Raw genomic sequence first — 16,846 nt, forward strand, 5'->3', positions numbered from 1 at the left:
ATCTAATATGTAGATGCGGTTATGCGTAGTTTGTTCCGATTAATCTGAAGAAAATCAGTTTTCGGAAAACGACGCGTCAAATCACGCTTGATGCCTAGAAAATCAAGGCTTTTCGCTTTCTGCCGGAAATAAACAACCCAGGGACCAGGTGATGTGGCCTGGTAAAATCCCGTGCGAACAACATTGTCTGTTGAAGGCGAATCGCCTTCACTCGCTTCGTCCATGTACGCAAAGAAAAACAAAACTTAAATAAATTTATTTAAGAAAAAAAAATTTTTTTTTGACCAGGCTGATGCCCACTCTTTCTGCACTGCCCGATTCTTTCTATTTGAGAAAATGTGTAACCAACTCTACGCTGTGGAAGCAGAACAGCGTGGAATGATGCCGTATGCAGACAATAGACTGCTGTTAGGTACTTAGCTTTTTTGTTGCTGCTTGTAGGTACCGGGTACGACGTCGTCGTTTGGGATGGATGATACTCCGTCACGGCACTGCAATGATCACCAGTTGGTGATTTACCAATTGCAGCCCGCTTCCTTCTGGCCGCCAGGAATTCACCTTGCGAAAAGTCCGGTGTCGCATTTCGAAACGAAACTCTAATTCGCGTGAAGAGATACAGATCCTACGTCTGACTCAATCCGATGCGACACAGGGAATGTGGCTCAGGGATATACGATACACCCGAATTGGGCTTTCGGAAGTTGGAAAACCTGACGTTCGAAGAGCCTCCGGTTTAGCTTAAAGGACGGAAAAAAGGCCCACTAGACCTATTTAGGCTGGCATTATTTTTCCCCTATTGTCCCGTTATCAATTCGGCAGTAACCGTAAATTACCTTTTTTCCACAAATTCGTTCCACGATCCACGTGGAATCTATTCCGTTCACCTGCCACACAGCACCCTACATTTAACATATTAATTTTTTTAGGTTATCTTTTATTAACATTAAAGAATGTGCAAGTTGAGGATCAAAGGCCGGTTCTTCAACTTCAGCATAATCAACGTCCATAGCCCACACTCCGGAAGCACTGATGATGATAAGGACGCATTTTACGCGCAGCTGGAACGTGAGTACGACAGCTGCCCAAGCCACGACGTCAAAATCATCATAGGAGATTTGAACGCTCAGGTTGGCCAAGAGGAGGAGTTTAGACCGACTATTGGAAAGTTCAGCGCTCACCGGCTGACGAACGAAAACGGCCTACGACTAATTGATTTCGCCGCCTCCAAGAATATGGCCATTCGCAGCATCTACTTCCAACACAGGCTCCCGTATCGGTACACCTGGAGATCACCACTGCAGACAGAATCACAAATCGACCACGTTCTGATTGATGGACGGCACTTCTCCGACATTATCGACGTCAGGACATATCGTGGCGCTAACATCGACTCTGACCACTATCTGGTGATGGTTAAACTGCGTCCAAAACTATCCGTCATCAACAATGATCGGTACCGACGACCGCCGCGGTACGACCTAGAGCGACTGAAGCAACCTGATGTCGCCACTGCATACGCGCAGCATCTCGAGGCAGCGTTGCCGGAAGAGGGTGAGCTCGATGGGGCTCCTCTTGAGGACTGCTGGAACACAGTCAAAGCAGCCATTAACGACGCAGCGGAGAACAATGTCGGGTATATGGGTCGAAGTCGACGGAACGATTGGTTCGACGAAGAGTGCAGACAGATTCTGGAGGAGAAGGACGCAGCGCGGGCGGTCGCGCTGCAGCAAGGTACCCGGCAGAACGTGGAACGTTATAGACGGAAGCGGAGACAGCAGACCCGCCTTTTTCAGGAGAAGAAACGCCGCCTGGAAGAAGCGGAGTGCGAGGAGATGGAACAGCTGTGCCGTTCTCAAGATACACGCAAGTTCTATCAGAAGCTCAACGCATCCCGCAAAGGCTTCGAGCCGCGAGCCGAAATGTGCCGGGATAAGGATGGGAGCATCTTGACGGACGAACGTGTGGTGATCGAAAGGTGGAAGCAGCACTACGAGGAACATCTGAATGGCGCTGAGAGCACAGGCAGTGAAAGTCAAGGCAGCGGAGGAGACGACAACGTCAGTTCAGCGGACGATGGAAGCCAACCAGCCCCCACCTTGAGGGAAGTTAAGGATGCCATTCAACAGCTAAAGACCAATAAAGCAGCTGGTAAGGATGGTATCGGAGCTGAGCTCATCAAGATGGGCCCGGAAAAGCTGGCCACTTGCCTGCTCAAACTGATAGTCAGAATCTGGGAAACCGAACAGCTACCGGAGGAGTGGAAGGAAGGGGTTATATGCCCCATCTACAAGAAAGGCGACAAACTGGAGTGTGAGAACTTTCGAGCGATCACCATCCTTAATGCCGCCTACAAAGTGATATCCCAGATCATCTTCCGTCGTCTGTCACCATTAGTGAACGAGTTCGTGGGAAGTTATCAAGCCGGCTTCGTTGACGGCCGCTCGACAACAGACCAGATCTTTACTGTACGGCAAATCCTTCAAAAATGCCGTGAATACCAGGTCCCAACGCACTATCTGTTCGTTGATTTCAAGGCGGCATACGACAGTATAGACCGCGTAGAGCTATGGAAAATTATGGACGAGAACAGCTTCCCTGCGAAGCTTACCAGACTGATCAAAGCAACGGTGGATGGTGTGCAAAACTGTGTGAAGATTTCGGGCGAACACTCCAGTTCGTTCGAATCGCGCCGGGGACTAAGACAAGGTGATGGACTTTCGTGCCTGTTGTTCAACATTGCGCTAGAAGGTGTCATGCGGAGAGCCGGGTGTAACAGCCGGGGTACGATTTCAACAGATCCAGTCAATTTATTTGCTTCGCGGATGACATGGACATTGTCGGCCGAACATTTGCAAAGGTGGCAGAACTGTACACCCGCCTGAAACGTGAAGCAACAAAAGTTGGACTGGTGGTGAATGCGTCAAAGACAAAGTACATGCTTGTGGGCGGAACCGAGCGCGACAGGGCCCGCCTGGGAAGCAGTGTTACGATAGACGGGGATACCTTCGAGGTGGTCGAGGAATTCGTCTACCTCGGATCCTTGCTAACGGCTGACAACAACGTTAGTCGTGAAATACGAAGGCGCATCATCAGTGGAACTCGGGCCTACTACGGGCTCCAGAAGAAACTGCGGTCGAAAAAGATTCGCCACCGCACCAAATGTGTCATGTACAAGACGTTAATAAGACCGGGAGTCCTCTACGGACATGAAACATGGACAATGCTCGAGGAGGACTTGCAAGCACTCGGAGTATTCGAGAGACGGGTGCTTAGGACCATCTTTGGCGGTGTGCAAGAAGACGGTGTGTGGCGGCGAAGAATAAACCATGAGCTCGCCCAACTCTACGGCGAACCCAGTATCCAGAAGGTAGCTAAAGCCGGAAGGGTACGATGGGCAGGACATGTTGCAAGAATGCCGGACAGCAACCCTGCAAAGATGGTGTTCGCTTCCGATCCGGCAGGTACGAGACGGCGTGGAGCGCAGCGAGCGAGATGGGCAGACCAGGTGCAGAACGACTTGGCGAGCGTGGGGCGTATCCGAGGATGGAGAGATGCGGCCTCGAACCGTGTATTGTGGCGTCAAATTGTTGATTCAGTGTTATCTGATTAGATGTTAACTAAATAAATGAATTTATTAACACCACTAACATCTCTGTTTACCTTCTATTAACTTTTATTAACACTTGACTCCTATTATTTATTATCCTCTAACTTTTAAGGACCAACTATTAACACTAAAAGATAAGAAAAAGAATTACTTAAGTTTCCAACATATTAGAATAGTAAAATCACTAACACTCGAATTTTAACGCGCCGCGCACTTCCAACTTGCTTGAGATATTGAGCCAGAGAGAACGAATCAGCTATTTCAGTATCGCTTGAAGGTATCAGATCCCTGATTTTCTAATCTGACAAGCCCTCTTTAGACCAATCTCATAACCACAGACAAGCAGACGTAACAGCTTGAACAATTTTCTGAAAAATCCATCGCCCAACTCCTACACCACCATCTTGCGAGCATGTTACACAAAACAGTATTTCGTATGACATTGTCACCAGAAGGCGCTGGAGTGAAATGTCAAAGTCGAAGGATTACGACGCTAGCGCCTCTAGTTGTGAAACGCGCAATCAATAGAATTTAAATTGATCGTTGAAGTCATGGTCGATGGTATTTTTTTCTAGTGTTACGTCTGTTTGTCTGTGTCATAACTATGGCGAATCACCTTAAGAAAATTCTCTGGTACCTTAAAGATTGGTTCGAAAATGAACTATCTGTTCTCAAAACTAGATGGCAGCACTTGTTCACCAGAAGCCAGGTGCGTATAAAGGAATTAGCCCATTATTGTGCATTTGGTGAAGCCAATGCTAATTCATTGAAACCATCGGTTACAATTGTGGAAGACACCAAAACGATCGAACCAGCCGTTTTCAAGTTATATTTTTTTGAAAGTGTTCAAGGTGTTTTTGCTTAGGCCCTTGTCAAAAACACATTGCTCTACTTTTATGATCTAAATGAGATAATTTTAATTTTACAAAAAAAGTTCATTTTTAAAATTTATGTCACCAAATTGTTCGTTTGGAAAATAGCTATCGATGGATGTGGTTTGATTTTCGAAATATAGCCCTGTAGGATCTCTAGGTCATGTATAAGATAGACATGTGTTGAACTTTTAGTTTTTTTCTTGGTAAATATGATATAATAATGATTTAATTTGGTCAGGCGCGCCACGGACGCGCCACTGACTTGGGCTTTAAGTGCCACTTTTGAAGGCTCTAACTATTTCAAAAATCGGAAATAAAAGCCGAAAAAGCGCTGCACGTGTGAGCAGGTCTGAAAAATGCACCCGATGTTCGTTTGAAATCGAGCAAATGTTAGGCCAATCCTGAAAACAGCACTTTTTTGAATTTTTGTTTTAAATTTTAGAAATATTTTTAATTGACCATAAATAAAATAAAGAATCGATTGAGCGAATTAAAAAATTGGACGGGAAAGATCAGTTCAGTGCTTCTACACCATAAATCACCTAAAATACGCCTATGTCATTACATAATGTCAAGTGAAACAAACATCGTGCGAACATGCCCAAAGCTAGCTGAATGTGTGGGTTAAAATAATTTTACTACCAACAATATTATTCACTGCCAGCTGTTGAGATTCAATGAGGAAGTAATGATATTATAATAAATTGTTCCAAAATGCCTGGATGTGGGTTTCCCGGTGTTATGCGTCGATTTGAGTTCTGCGTGGTAGTCACTTTGTGTGGATAGGCAAAATAAACCACATCGGTCATTACCATGCTGCGATCCACTACTGTACGCATAATAAGAATTTAGCGGTGAATTAATCGCCACTTTGCTACGAGTTATTTCCACCAACTCGTCACCTGCCCGGTAAACTGTTCTTTCCGTACCTAAAGTGCTGCATACGTTGACTAGTGCTATGACCACTAAAAATGTAGTTTTACTCATTTTCGTTCTGAAAAAAAAAGAAAATCTAGATGAGTGGATAATATCGGTTTTATTTTAATGAAGTAAGTGGTACGAATGAATCACGTATATACGATATCAATCAATAAAATTTTATCTTCAAGAATTCAGTTTGAACTGTGGATGTTTGAATCTTTATATTAAATATTTTAGTCAGTATACAGATTAAAAGTTTATTACATGATTTTTATAACAAAAAAAATAAGATGTGTAGACTTTCACATATTAATCAAGTGGTAAAGCTTGTAGTCTAATTTAGGTTAGGTTTAGGTACAATAGGTTATTATTGCACTTGGATTTCGTACCGAACTTTCTTTATCTGTCAAACTAATGGGGGAAGTTCCTTCATCAGTGCTGCCACCTGGAAAAGTTTCGAGAAAAAGTAGAATCATGGAAACTTGATAAAGAAAATGAGGATTAAAATGGCTCTAGAAAAGTATAAAAAAAATTAGTCAATCATTTTTTAGTTTGTGGGATTAGAAATTCAACAATCTTAAGCATTAACGAGATATCATGTCAACTTTGTGTGTTTTTAAAAATTCTAAGTCCTTAAACCAAGATTTGTTTGAAAAACATCTTAATTTTTTGTCTTATAACAAAAATATACTTCATTTCCTATTTTTATAAATTTCAATGATTCTACTTTTTCTCTAGATGACAGCTGGCGGTCTTCTGGCGGAAGCGTTGTTTAGCGCATCTTTACACTGCAAATAATCTAAACGTTGTTTCCACTTAAATTTTCAGGTACATTTTACGTGCAAATGCTTCAGAAAATTCAGGTAAAACTTACGTATCCGGTGAATTATATCCAAAACTCAGGTAGAACTTACCTGATTATCATGTAGAATGAGAATTCTACCGAAAAATTAGGTAAAAGTTACATGAATTTAAGGTGGAAAAAAAATCAATGTGTTTTTCAGGTGGAAACAAAGTGCATTTTTTTGGATGTATGCGAATAAAAGATATATTAGTTACAAGTTAAAGATTGTCGCTGTCCGGAACATCTTTTGCTGGCGAGTATAGGAGATCTAAATGTTAATGAAGGAAAAATACATACGATTTGACAGGTGGTACCCCACATGTTTCGGACAGCAGAACAAAGCAAACCGAGGCGATAATCTTTATCTGGTAACTAAAATATGATCAATTCAGCAGAAAACCAAATTATAGCCACTAACGAAGTTTGATTTGTCTCACAATATATACGTTAAACCTAATTTCGGAAGTGGTGCGCTGTATAGAGCATCACCAAGTGAAAACAGCGCACTACTTCCGAAGTTAGGTTTAACGTATGAATTGTGAGAAAAATCCAACTTCGTTAGCGGCTATAATTCGGTTTTCTACTGAATTTATAATATTTTTTATGCGAATCCAGCGCACTACTTCCGAAGTTAGGTAAGTTGCCTGTATCTAGAGAAAAATCCTAAATCGATATAAAAAGCGTACTAACTTTGATCCGAATAGGCACTAATAGCCTATTCAAATTATGAGCATTTACGAGGTATTTGACGTGATAAATGTCTATAAGAAATTAAATGAAAATATGATGAGTGAACTTGGACATCAAGATACTCTTTATCATGTCAAATACCTCGTAAGTGATCGTAATCTGGATAGGCTTTAAGAAGTTTTTCAATCAGTTTATTTTTATTTCTATGGAATGTAAAAAAATTCAAACCTTCCCCAATAACTACAACTTTTTTCAAAGTTTTGTCAGTAGAAGGACATCCAGAATGGTTTGGAAAACCTAGAACATCTTTAGAGATATTGTCTGCATTCATGATTCGTCATCTCAGAAATAGTATTGGGTACATTTTTGAGAAAAAATAGCAATAAAATTGTACATACGCGATATGAGTGTGCAATTTTCGTTCATATAAAAGTGACCAACTGACGATCCTTCCTACAACGAGTACAGGATGTAGGTGCGGCCGATCAACAATCTGAGGTCAGTTTCGGAAAATTTATTAGCTGACAATTATAGGTATATAAACATGTAAATTTGGCTGAGCAATGCCTGAGATTTTGCTAGACAAAAGGTCAGGCGAGCTCGGTGGTCTAGTGGCTACCGCTTCTGCTTTATAAGCAGGAGGTCGTGGGTTCCATTCCAGGCTCGTCCCTTTGTATGTCTATCTTAGTTCTTTCTGTGTTTCACGTTCTACCAAAACGATTCCTACTATTATGACCTTCCATATTTACAATCCATTAACCACCCGTGGCACCTATGAAAAATCGTAGAGTTCTCTGCATTTTTCTTAACACTACAAGTACCGAGCCAAGATTTGTAATTTAAAGTATCAAGCTTGCAAAAAACGTGGAACAGCAACTTTGAGCACCCAGATCTCAGCCGTTTTTCAACCAAATCTCTTGATTTGAACAGAGAACAATCTGTAGAATGTCAAAAATCGACTACTGAAGACAGATTACATTTTCATGTAACGGCCACTGAGAACCAGCCAGATAGTTCCGTTACACGCTTTTTGCAGTCTGTTTGTGGTCATCCAGCAGGTTGCATGCAATTCATACCACACTGCTTGTATGCTAAATTATATGGAGTAGGAGTATCGTTTGGATGATTCATAGTTCAGCCTTGAAAATCAAAGGATTATTTTGTGATTTCAACTAAACCTGGAAACTAAAATTCCGAAAAATTCAATCCAGGATCCTTTCAAAACAAATCCTAACGGGCTGAATATTGTCAATATGCGCGTGATATACGTTATGGACCCTTCTTTATTTAGCAGAACAGAACAAATTTTGAATGAGTACAATAGTATAGCAAACAACCGACAAAAAAGTGAATAAAACCTTTTATTATAATTAAAATTGTGGAAAGTAGGTACACAATTAGTGCATCATGCTATTCAATTTTGCATTGCTTACAGAATCAAAAATCTAATGTATATAATTGAACTGTCTTAGACAAGTTTATTACTTTCAATTTAATTTCACTACGTATTGTTATCTTTACAGATACGTATTTAGACCTCAACTGTGAGGCCGTCTTCAGTGTACGTAACTCGACTTCGAGTCAAGTACTACACACTGAAGACGGCCTCACAGTTGAAGTCGAAATACGTATCTGTAAAGATAACAAAACGTAGTGGAATTAAATGGAAAGTATTAAACTCATCTTAGACAGTTGAAGACATCTCACTAAAAGAGCTTAAATAATTTTTCTGAAAAATAATTGTTTATTCCGGCATCAACATTATGTTGCAAGGTCTTCCTTAGCCGTGCGGTGATATACACAGCTACAAAGCAAGATTATGCTGAGGGTGGCTGAGTTCGATTTCCCGTCCGGTCTTGGAAATTTTCTAGACTACCCTGGGCATAAAAGTATCATCGTGTTAGCCTCATCATATATGAATGGAAAATTAATAAATTGGCTTAGAAACCATGCAGTTATTAAGGTCACTCCTGACGGAATCCAAGTTTCAAAATGCTCGCGTTTTCGGGGACACACCACTCGATACGGAAGCAACGCACAACTGTCATTTTTATTTTTTCACGCATGCTGCGACGCAGCAAAACTAAATCAACAAAAATGACAGTTGTGTGTTGCTTCCGTATCGAGTGGTGTGCCTCCGAAAACGCGAGCACTTTGAAACTTGGATTCCGTCAGGAGTGACCTTAACTGTGGAAGTGCTGATCGAACATCCAATAAGCAATCCAACATATCCGAACAGAACAGAGATTTCTACTCGCTTGTAAGCACAGTAGTAAATGTACCTAGATAAGTTATTGTACCTACGCATAGTATAAATAGTGTAAGCTGCGATCATTTTCTTCAAGTCGAATCAAGTACGAGACACTGCAGACGACCTTACTGTCAAATATTAAAATTTTAAGAAATGTCTCTTCCCCATGGAAACTCGATGTAGTTGAGAGTTTGAAAATCCACCGACAGGACAAACAGATTAGGGAAACGGCAGCTCTTGGCTCTTCAAGTTTCTACCTAAGCAATAAAGTAATTTACTGTATAGGTAAATAAAGTAGGCAAATAAGAGAAATACGTATCTGTCAAGGTACAATCAAGTGGTGAAATTAAATGGGATGGTACAAACTCGTCTTATGACAAGTGAAGACATTCCACTAAAAAGCTCAAAATAATTTTCTTAACTTCAAGAGTTGTTTACCTCGGGCCACAATAGCATCCAATAGTTCATTTCAGGAGGCATCATTTTATGAGCAGAACCAACCTTAGCAATCAATGTCTTCGTAACCTTATGTTTTTTTTTCTGTTCGGGTGTGCCACTGCGACCAATTATTAGATCTATTGTAGCGTTACCCGTATCCTTAGTGTTTAAGTGCATGTCGAATTACTCCAGTGCTATTGAGAAGCAATGCAGTATCGGTTTCGACTGAGTCTATTATATAGAGTTGCGCAAAGAGGATCTTCTTACACTTATTCTGAATGATCTTCTTGTTATTCTGTTTGCAACTTTCATTTTTGTTCAACCCTTAAAGTGACTTCACGGGAGTGTTCACTGCTAAAGCTTTTTAATTCGATAACCAAATCACCCACCGAGTGCAAATACGTGAGTTTCTTGTTGCTACTTTATTGGTGGGTGTATTGAAGTTTTTTGAAGATGTTTCTAGAACAAATCTAATACATTTCAATTCATGTGTTTTAATTCTCCATAATAATCATTAGGCGATAACAATACTTTCGCCTTACCAACAAGCATTTGTTTACTTTGCTCGATAGGTAGACGGTTTGACAGCTCAATAGGTAGATTTGGCTTCACTATTTGCGTAACTCTATATATAATAGACTCTGGGTTTCGATACAGTTGTTGTTTTGTTTTCTCAAGACAATCATGACAAGGTCCCGCTATTTAGACCCTTCATAGAGAGCAATCCCATTGAAGGCGCGCCCCTTGTCAATTGGAAATCAATCCTTTCTTGAGAAAACAGAACAGTAATACTGTTTTTGGCCATGCATCGGAGCCCGAGCCGCATCCTTGTCTTGCTTCTAGAATATCACCAGTAAAACTCTTAAAACCCGGGATTTAGCTCTGTCTACAAGACCATTTCAAGCAAGGGAATTTGTACATTCAAAGTTAATTACCTATATGCCGGGTATTAAGCCACCCGGAGTGGAAATTAATTACTATGTCTGAAACTTGATTATGCATATGTACAACATGTGACAGATTTAGTTCGGAGAAGGTATTGGAGGGTAACCGCCCCTTCGGTGGGGTTTGATTCCACGACCCCAGTTCGCATGACAGGTGCTTTCCCTACTAAGCTACGAAGGACCTCCGTCGTCCACCGCAGCTTAGCGGGTACTGATGAAACCAAATTCCCAGCACCAGGTACCAGTGAACTGATTTCTGAAACTGCTGTTGGTAGCGGGGACTAAATACGATGAATCCTTATTTACCACAACTTATTGCCCTAGCTAGAAAAATGGATTAAGCTAGGGCTCTGTTTGGTAGATCTTACACCGCAACACACTACGTCAAAGTAATCTACCGTGTTACGGGAAAACCTTATGTTTAGTAGCATCACGGAATTCATTCCACCAAAAGCTCACTGTATTTTCATAAAATTTTTCTTCGAGCAAACCTATCTCAAAAAATCCCAAAAAACTGGAACTCTGGAAATTTCGGAAAATCCTAAATTCAAATGAAATTTTGATGAAATTCAATTTGGTTTGAACTTGAAGTGGAATTATTTCTGTTTGAATTCGGATTGAATTGGATCGAAATTTAATTTGACTTGAAGAAGGATTGTTCTTGGATTGGATTTTGAATTAGATTGGATTTGGATTAAATTTGAATTTGGATTGGATTTGGATTAAACTTGGATTGGATTCGAGTTGAATTTGGATTGGATTTAGATTAGATTTGGATGAAATGCGATTTGGTTTGAACTTGATTGGATTCGGATTAAATTGGATCGAAATTGGATTTGACTCGAAGTAGGATTGTACTTGGATTGGATTTTTATTAGATTGGATTTAGATTGGATTGGATTTTATTTGGATTTGAATTGGATTTAGATGAGATTTTGATGAAATTCAATTTGGTTTGAACTTGAAGTGGAATTGTTTTTTGTTTGGATTCGGATTTAATTGGATCGAAATTTATTTTAATTGATGTAGGATTGTTCTTGGAGTGGATTTTGAATTAGATTGGATTTGGATTAAATTTAAATTTGGATTGGATTTGGATTAAACTTGGATTGGATTTGAGTTGAATTTGGATTGGATTTAGTTTAGATTTGGATGAAACTCGATTTGGTTTGAACTTGAAGTGAAATTGTATTCTGTTTGGATTTAATTGGATCGAAATTGGATTTTACTCGAAGTAGGATTGTACTTGGATTGGATTTTATTAAGGTTGGATTTTAATTTCGATTGGATTAGATCTTATTTGGATTTGAATTGGATTTAGATTAGATTTTGATGAAATTCGATTTGGTAATGGATTGGATGGATTTGGAAATGGATTTTGATTTAGATTGGATTTGAAATGTATTAGGATTCGATTTGAATTAAGCTCTGATTGGATTTGAGTTGAACTTGAATTGAATTTAGATTGGATTTGGATGAAATTCGATATGGTTTGAACTGGAAATGGAATTATATTTTGTTTGAATATGGATTGGATTTAGATTAGATTTGGATGAAATTCGATTTGGTTTGAACTTGAAGTGGAATTGTATTCTATTTGGATTCGGATTGAATTGGATCAAAATTGGATTTGACTTAAAGTAGGGTTGTACTTGGATTGGATTTTGATTTAGATTGGAATGGTTTTGATTTAATTTGAACTCGGATTGGATTCAACTTGGTTTGGATTTGAGTTGAATTTGGTTTGGATTTAGATTAGATTTGGATGAAATTCGATTTGGTTTGAACTTGAAATGAAATTGTATTCTGTTCGGATTTGGATTGGGATTGAATTCCGATTTAATTGAAATTGAATTGTGATTGGATTTGGATTATAAAGTAACTGAATTAGATTCGGATTGGATATGGATTGGATGGAATTAATATTTGATTGAGATTTTATTGGATTTTGATTTAATTCGATTTGAAATTTATTTTGAATGGAATTAGTTTTGTATTGGATTTGAAATTATTTGTACTGGATTACATTAATATTGGATTGAATGCAAATAGATTGGATTTGAATTGACTTTGGATCGCCGGAAGTTGTGTTTGAATCAGGTTCGTATTCATATTATATTTATATAAGATTTGAGTTAGATTGTATTGAATGGAGTGTATTGAAATTGTAAATGATTTGGATTTAATTCGACTTAGATTGATGTGAAGTGGAATTTGATTTTGATTGAATTCGGATTAAATTTAATTTGGATTATAATCAGTATTCGAATAACATTAGATTTCGATCGGATTGGAGATTGAAGTTAGATTGGATTGGGATTGGGATTGGATTTGGATTGGATAACACTATGATTGGATTGAGGTTTGATTTTATTTAGAATCATTTGAAATTGCAATGAACTTGGAATGGAAAAAGATTTGGTATGAATTTGAAATTCATTTGAATTAGAATTGGAGTATACATGGATTGAATTGAATTTTGATTGGATTCAATTTGGATTGGTTTGAATTTATATTGTATTCGGGTTTGATTACATTTGGATTGGATCAAAATTGGATTTGAAGTAGAATTGCATTTAGATTGGATTTGGATCGGATTTAAATTGGATTTAGATTGGATTTTATATTGGATTTTAATTCGATTTGGATTGGATTGCAATCTGATTGGATTTAAATTATAATTGAGTGGCTTTTCGCATTGGATTTGGATTGAATATGTGTAGATTTGATTGGGATTGAATTTGATTTGAATTAAATGCTATTTGGATTGGGAATTGATTGAGCTTGGATTGGATTTGGAATGGATTGGAATTTCATTCTGTTTAGATTTGGATTTAGTTTGGGGTTGGTTTATATAAATATGTATTGGCGTTTTATATAAATATGTATTGCATTGCACTGAATTTAGATAAGATTTCAATTGTACATAAACTATGCAACTATGCAATCATTTTGAATAGATTCGGTTTTATTTATTTATTTATTTATTTATTGTCGTCAATCATAATTGTAGACCTATTTACATTTGTATTCTTAACTATTCTAAATAACATTAGATAATGTTGATACTGTTTAAACTTATTGTAAAGTGTCATTAGCTTATAATACGAGAGAAGATCTGTTTCAGCTGTGTTTTGGACATCGATAAGTCAATAGTGTCACAATGTTTATTATAAGTGATCATCATTTGATTCATTGGGACATTTTTTGCATAGTTTGTTCGATGATAATTTACGGAGAATATTTGACGATGTCGTAAAGATCGTAATGGAACATAAAAATTAAGTTTTGATAATAGCTCCGTTGAGTCAATTCTGTTTGAAACAATATTTTTTATAAAAGTTACCATTGCTAAATCTCGACGCACTTTCAGTGAATGAATATTGATGAGCTTACAACGAGCTACATATGGTGGCAATGGAAATTTGGTCCACCCTAACTTTCGTAGTGCATATAATAAAAATTGTTTTTGTACTGACTCAATTCTGTTGGCATGAATAGCTGAAAATGGGGACCAAACTATGCTGCAATATTCTAAAATTGGCCTTACATAAGCTGTATATAGTGTTTTTATTGTGTATGGGTCCTGAAAATTGTAACAGAATCGTTTTATAAAACCTAACATGTTGTTGGATTTGCTTACAATTAAGTTATAATGATCGATGAAAGTGAGTTTTGAATCCAATATTACTCCCAAATCTCTTACTCTATTGCTTCTTACTACGTTCTGATCATCAAAACTAATATTTGCGCTGAGTATGTTTCGTTTTCTGCTGAAGGTTATTAAGTTGCATTTTTTTTATTCAACTGTAGAAGACTTTTTTTACACCATGTATGGAATACCAATATTTCATCTTTGCATGTATCGATATCCTCGACAGTTTTGATTTTTAGGAAAAGTTTCATGTCATTTGCATAAATTAAGACATTCAATTTATGAAGCACAAGAGGGAGGTCATTTACAAATAAAATAAAAAGTAACCTAAATGAGATCCTTGAGGAACTCCAGAAGAGGCTTGTATTGGGGTTGATAATTTTCCTTTGTATCTTACAATTTGAACACGACTTGTTAGATACGATTCAAGCCAATGAAGAAGTTTTGGTTGAGTTCCCATCTTCTGCAGTTTGAACAAAAGCATGGGTAAATCAACGCGATCAAAAGCTTTGCTAAAATCTGAGTACAAGGCTTCTACATGGTGACCACTAACGAGCCTGGATTAAAAACAAAGAGACGCAATACTCCTACCTTTAACAACCATGTGCTCGATTGGAACAACCGATTTGATAGCAAATGCGCTGTTCCAATTTTAACACTTCATCTCTTTGTTATGAGTGCAGCCTCTTTAGTGACCACTATCCATTGCATCCAAAAAATAATTAACGAATTCTGTTAGATTTGTGGCTGTCGAACGACCTTTAAAGAAACCGTGTTGCTTAGATGTGATTCGATTTTTAATTTGAACAAATATTTTTTCATTAACAATTGCTTCGAACAATTTCGGTATGCAAGATATAAGAGCAATACCACGATAGTTACGAACATTGGATTTTATACCAGATTTAAAAATTGGAACTAAAAATGATTTTTTCCATATTAACGGAAAACATCCTGATTCCAGTGACATGTTGAAAATCCAGAATAATGGAACAGTAAGTTCAATTGCTAGAGTCTTAATAAACACTGGACGTATTCCATCGGGTCCGGAGCTCTTAGACCCATCTAGATGTTTCAGGGCATCACAAATTTCGTGTACATTCAGATAGTTGACGCAAACGTCATTTGAAAACTCAGGATAAAAATCGAAAAAGTCGCGATCTCGTTCATCTTCTGAGTGGGTAGTGTATACTTCTTTAAAGAAATCGGCAAACAAATTACATATTTCCTCTGGACCATTCCATTACCTGTTCTACCATCGGTTTTGTTCTGATTGGATTTAGATTGGCATAGATTTCGAAACAAATTTTTGTTGGTTTACATTGGATTGAATTCGGATTCGCATTGGATGGACTAAGATTTGGTTTTGATTAATTTTTTTTTGTTTCGAAAGGAAAAGTATTTGCATTGAATTTTGATGGGTTATGATCAGATTAGTATTGGATTAAAATTGAAATCAGATTGATTTTTAATTATATTTGCAATGAATTTGAATTGAACTTTGATGGTTGACAGAAACTTCATTTATTTATTTTTTTAAATATTTTTTTCAAATTACTTTGGTCTAGTGAATTTAGTTTGGATTTGTACCAAAACAATATTTCTGTCGAACTTTATGATTGAATCAATTTTGGATTTGGATTTATTTTTGGACTTTTCTGCAAGGAAATGTGTATTTAAGCAAGTTAATATATTTAAAAAAAACTTTAATTTGGCTATAATCAATTCGAAGAGTAGAGAATGGAGCGAATGTAGTGAAGGGACGTGTAATTCATAATTGATTTTATAATTATCAATTTTGTAGTATGAAGATACATTAAGAAAATGTTATATCATAAATAAATATATTTTCGGTTCATACCAATAGTCGAATATTTTAAGAAATAAACAGCTCGATATCGAACCACAAGAAAATGATTTGTCATCAAAATGATTACACGTAGCAGATGATTTCTCGAAGTGTATATGGTTCCACCGAGATCAGGCTACTGACATCCTATTGATTAGCCCATCGCCAGATCGTAGCCAGGATGTCCTGGGCTATAATTTTTTTTCATACTGCGTTTCAATGATGACAGCGGTCTATGTCTATTGATGATGATGACACCGCGCTTGTCACCGGGTCGACCGAGATTGAACTCATGATCACACGAAGCAGCGGTCTCATTTCGGCTCGAAAATTTCACGCTTTGCACAATGATGCGTATGAAGACGAATGAAAACAAATGTTACGTGTGTTAGTGTGGAAAGAAATATACATGGGAAAGATGAGGAAGGTTGAATGAGATTGGCGATTAAAGGTTGCATGAAGAAGAAGAAGTCGAAGGATGATATTAGAAAAATATTGCACGGGGAAGTATACGGAACATTTTTTTAAACTCTTCTCAAAAATTCTAGAAGCAATTTAATTAAAAACGGAAAGCAGTACGGGGTTGGACTTTTCTTATACTGTATATCAAGTATGATATCATAAAATAAAATTTGAAATCGAAAAATTGCGTTAATTATGCAGTAGAAGGAAAGTCCAACCCCGTACTGCTAACCGTTTTTAATTAAATTGCTCCTAGAATTTTTGAGAAGAGTTTTAAAAAACTTCCCGTATGATTCCTCGTGCAATATTT

The 16,846-nt window shown here is 37.7% G+C and overlaps 1 protein-coding gene across 6 annotated transcripts in view; it reads right to left on the bottom strand.

The window, feature by feature from the left end:
- Positions 1-16,846, bottom strand: part of LOC134225993 (slit homolog 1 protein) — a 334,401-nt gene that overhangs the window by 253,034 nt on the left and 64,521 nt on the right. Inside the window, exons 2-3 of one of the 6 annotated variants that reach the window (XM_062706487.1) lie at positions 5,793-5,848; positions 5,295-5,476 (exon numbers count right to left, since the gene is read on the bottom strand). In XM_062706487.1, the coding sequence (XP_062562471.1) occupies positions 5,295-5,469 (175 nt within the window). In that variant the 5' untranslated portion in view covers positions 5,470-5,476; positions 5,793-5,848. Of the gene's footprint in view, positions 1-5,294; positions 5,495-5,792; positions 5,849-16,846 lie in introns of all 6 variants that reach the window. The other 5 variants (XM_062706490.1, XM_062706488.1, XM_062706486.1 and 2 more) reach the window with 5 other exon arrangements.

The sequence above is a fragment of the Armigeres subalbatus genome, chromosome 3, assembly GCF_024139115.2.
Source record: "Armigeres subalbatus isolate Guangzhou_Male chromosome 3, GZ_Asu_2, whole genome shotgun sequence".
NCBI lineage: Eukaryota > Metazoa > Arthropoda > Insecta > Diptera > Culicidae > Armigeres > Armigeres subalbatus.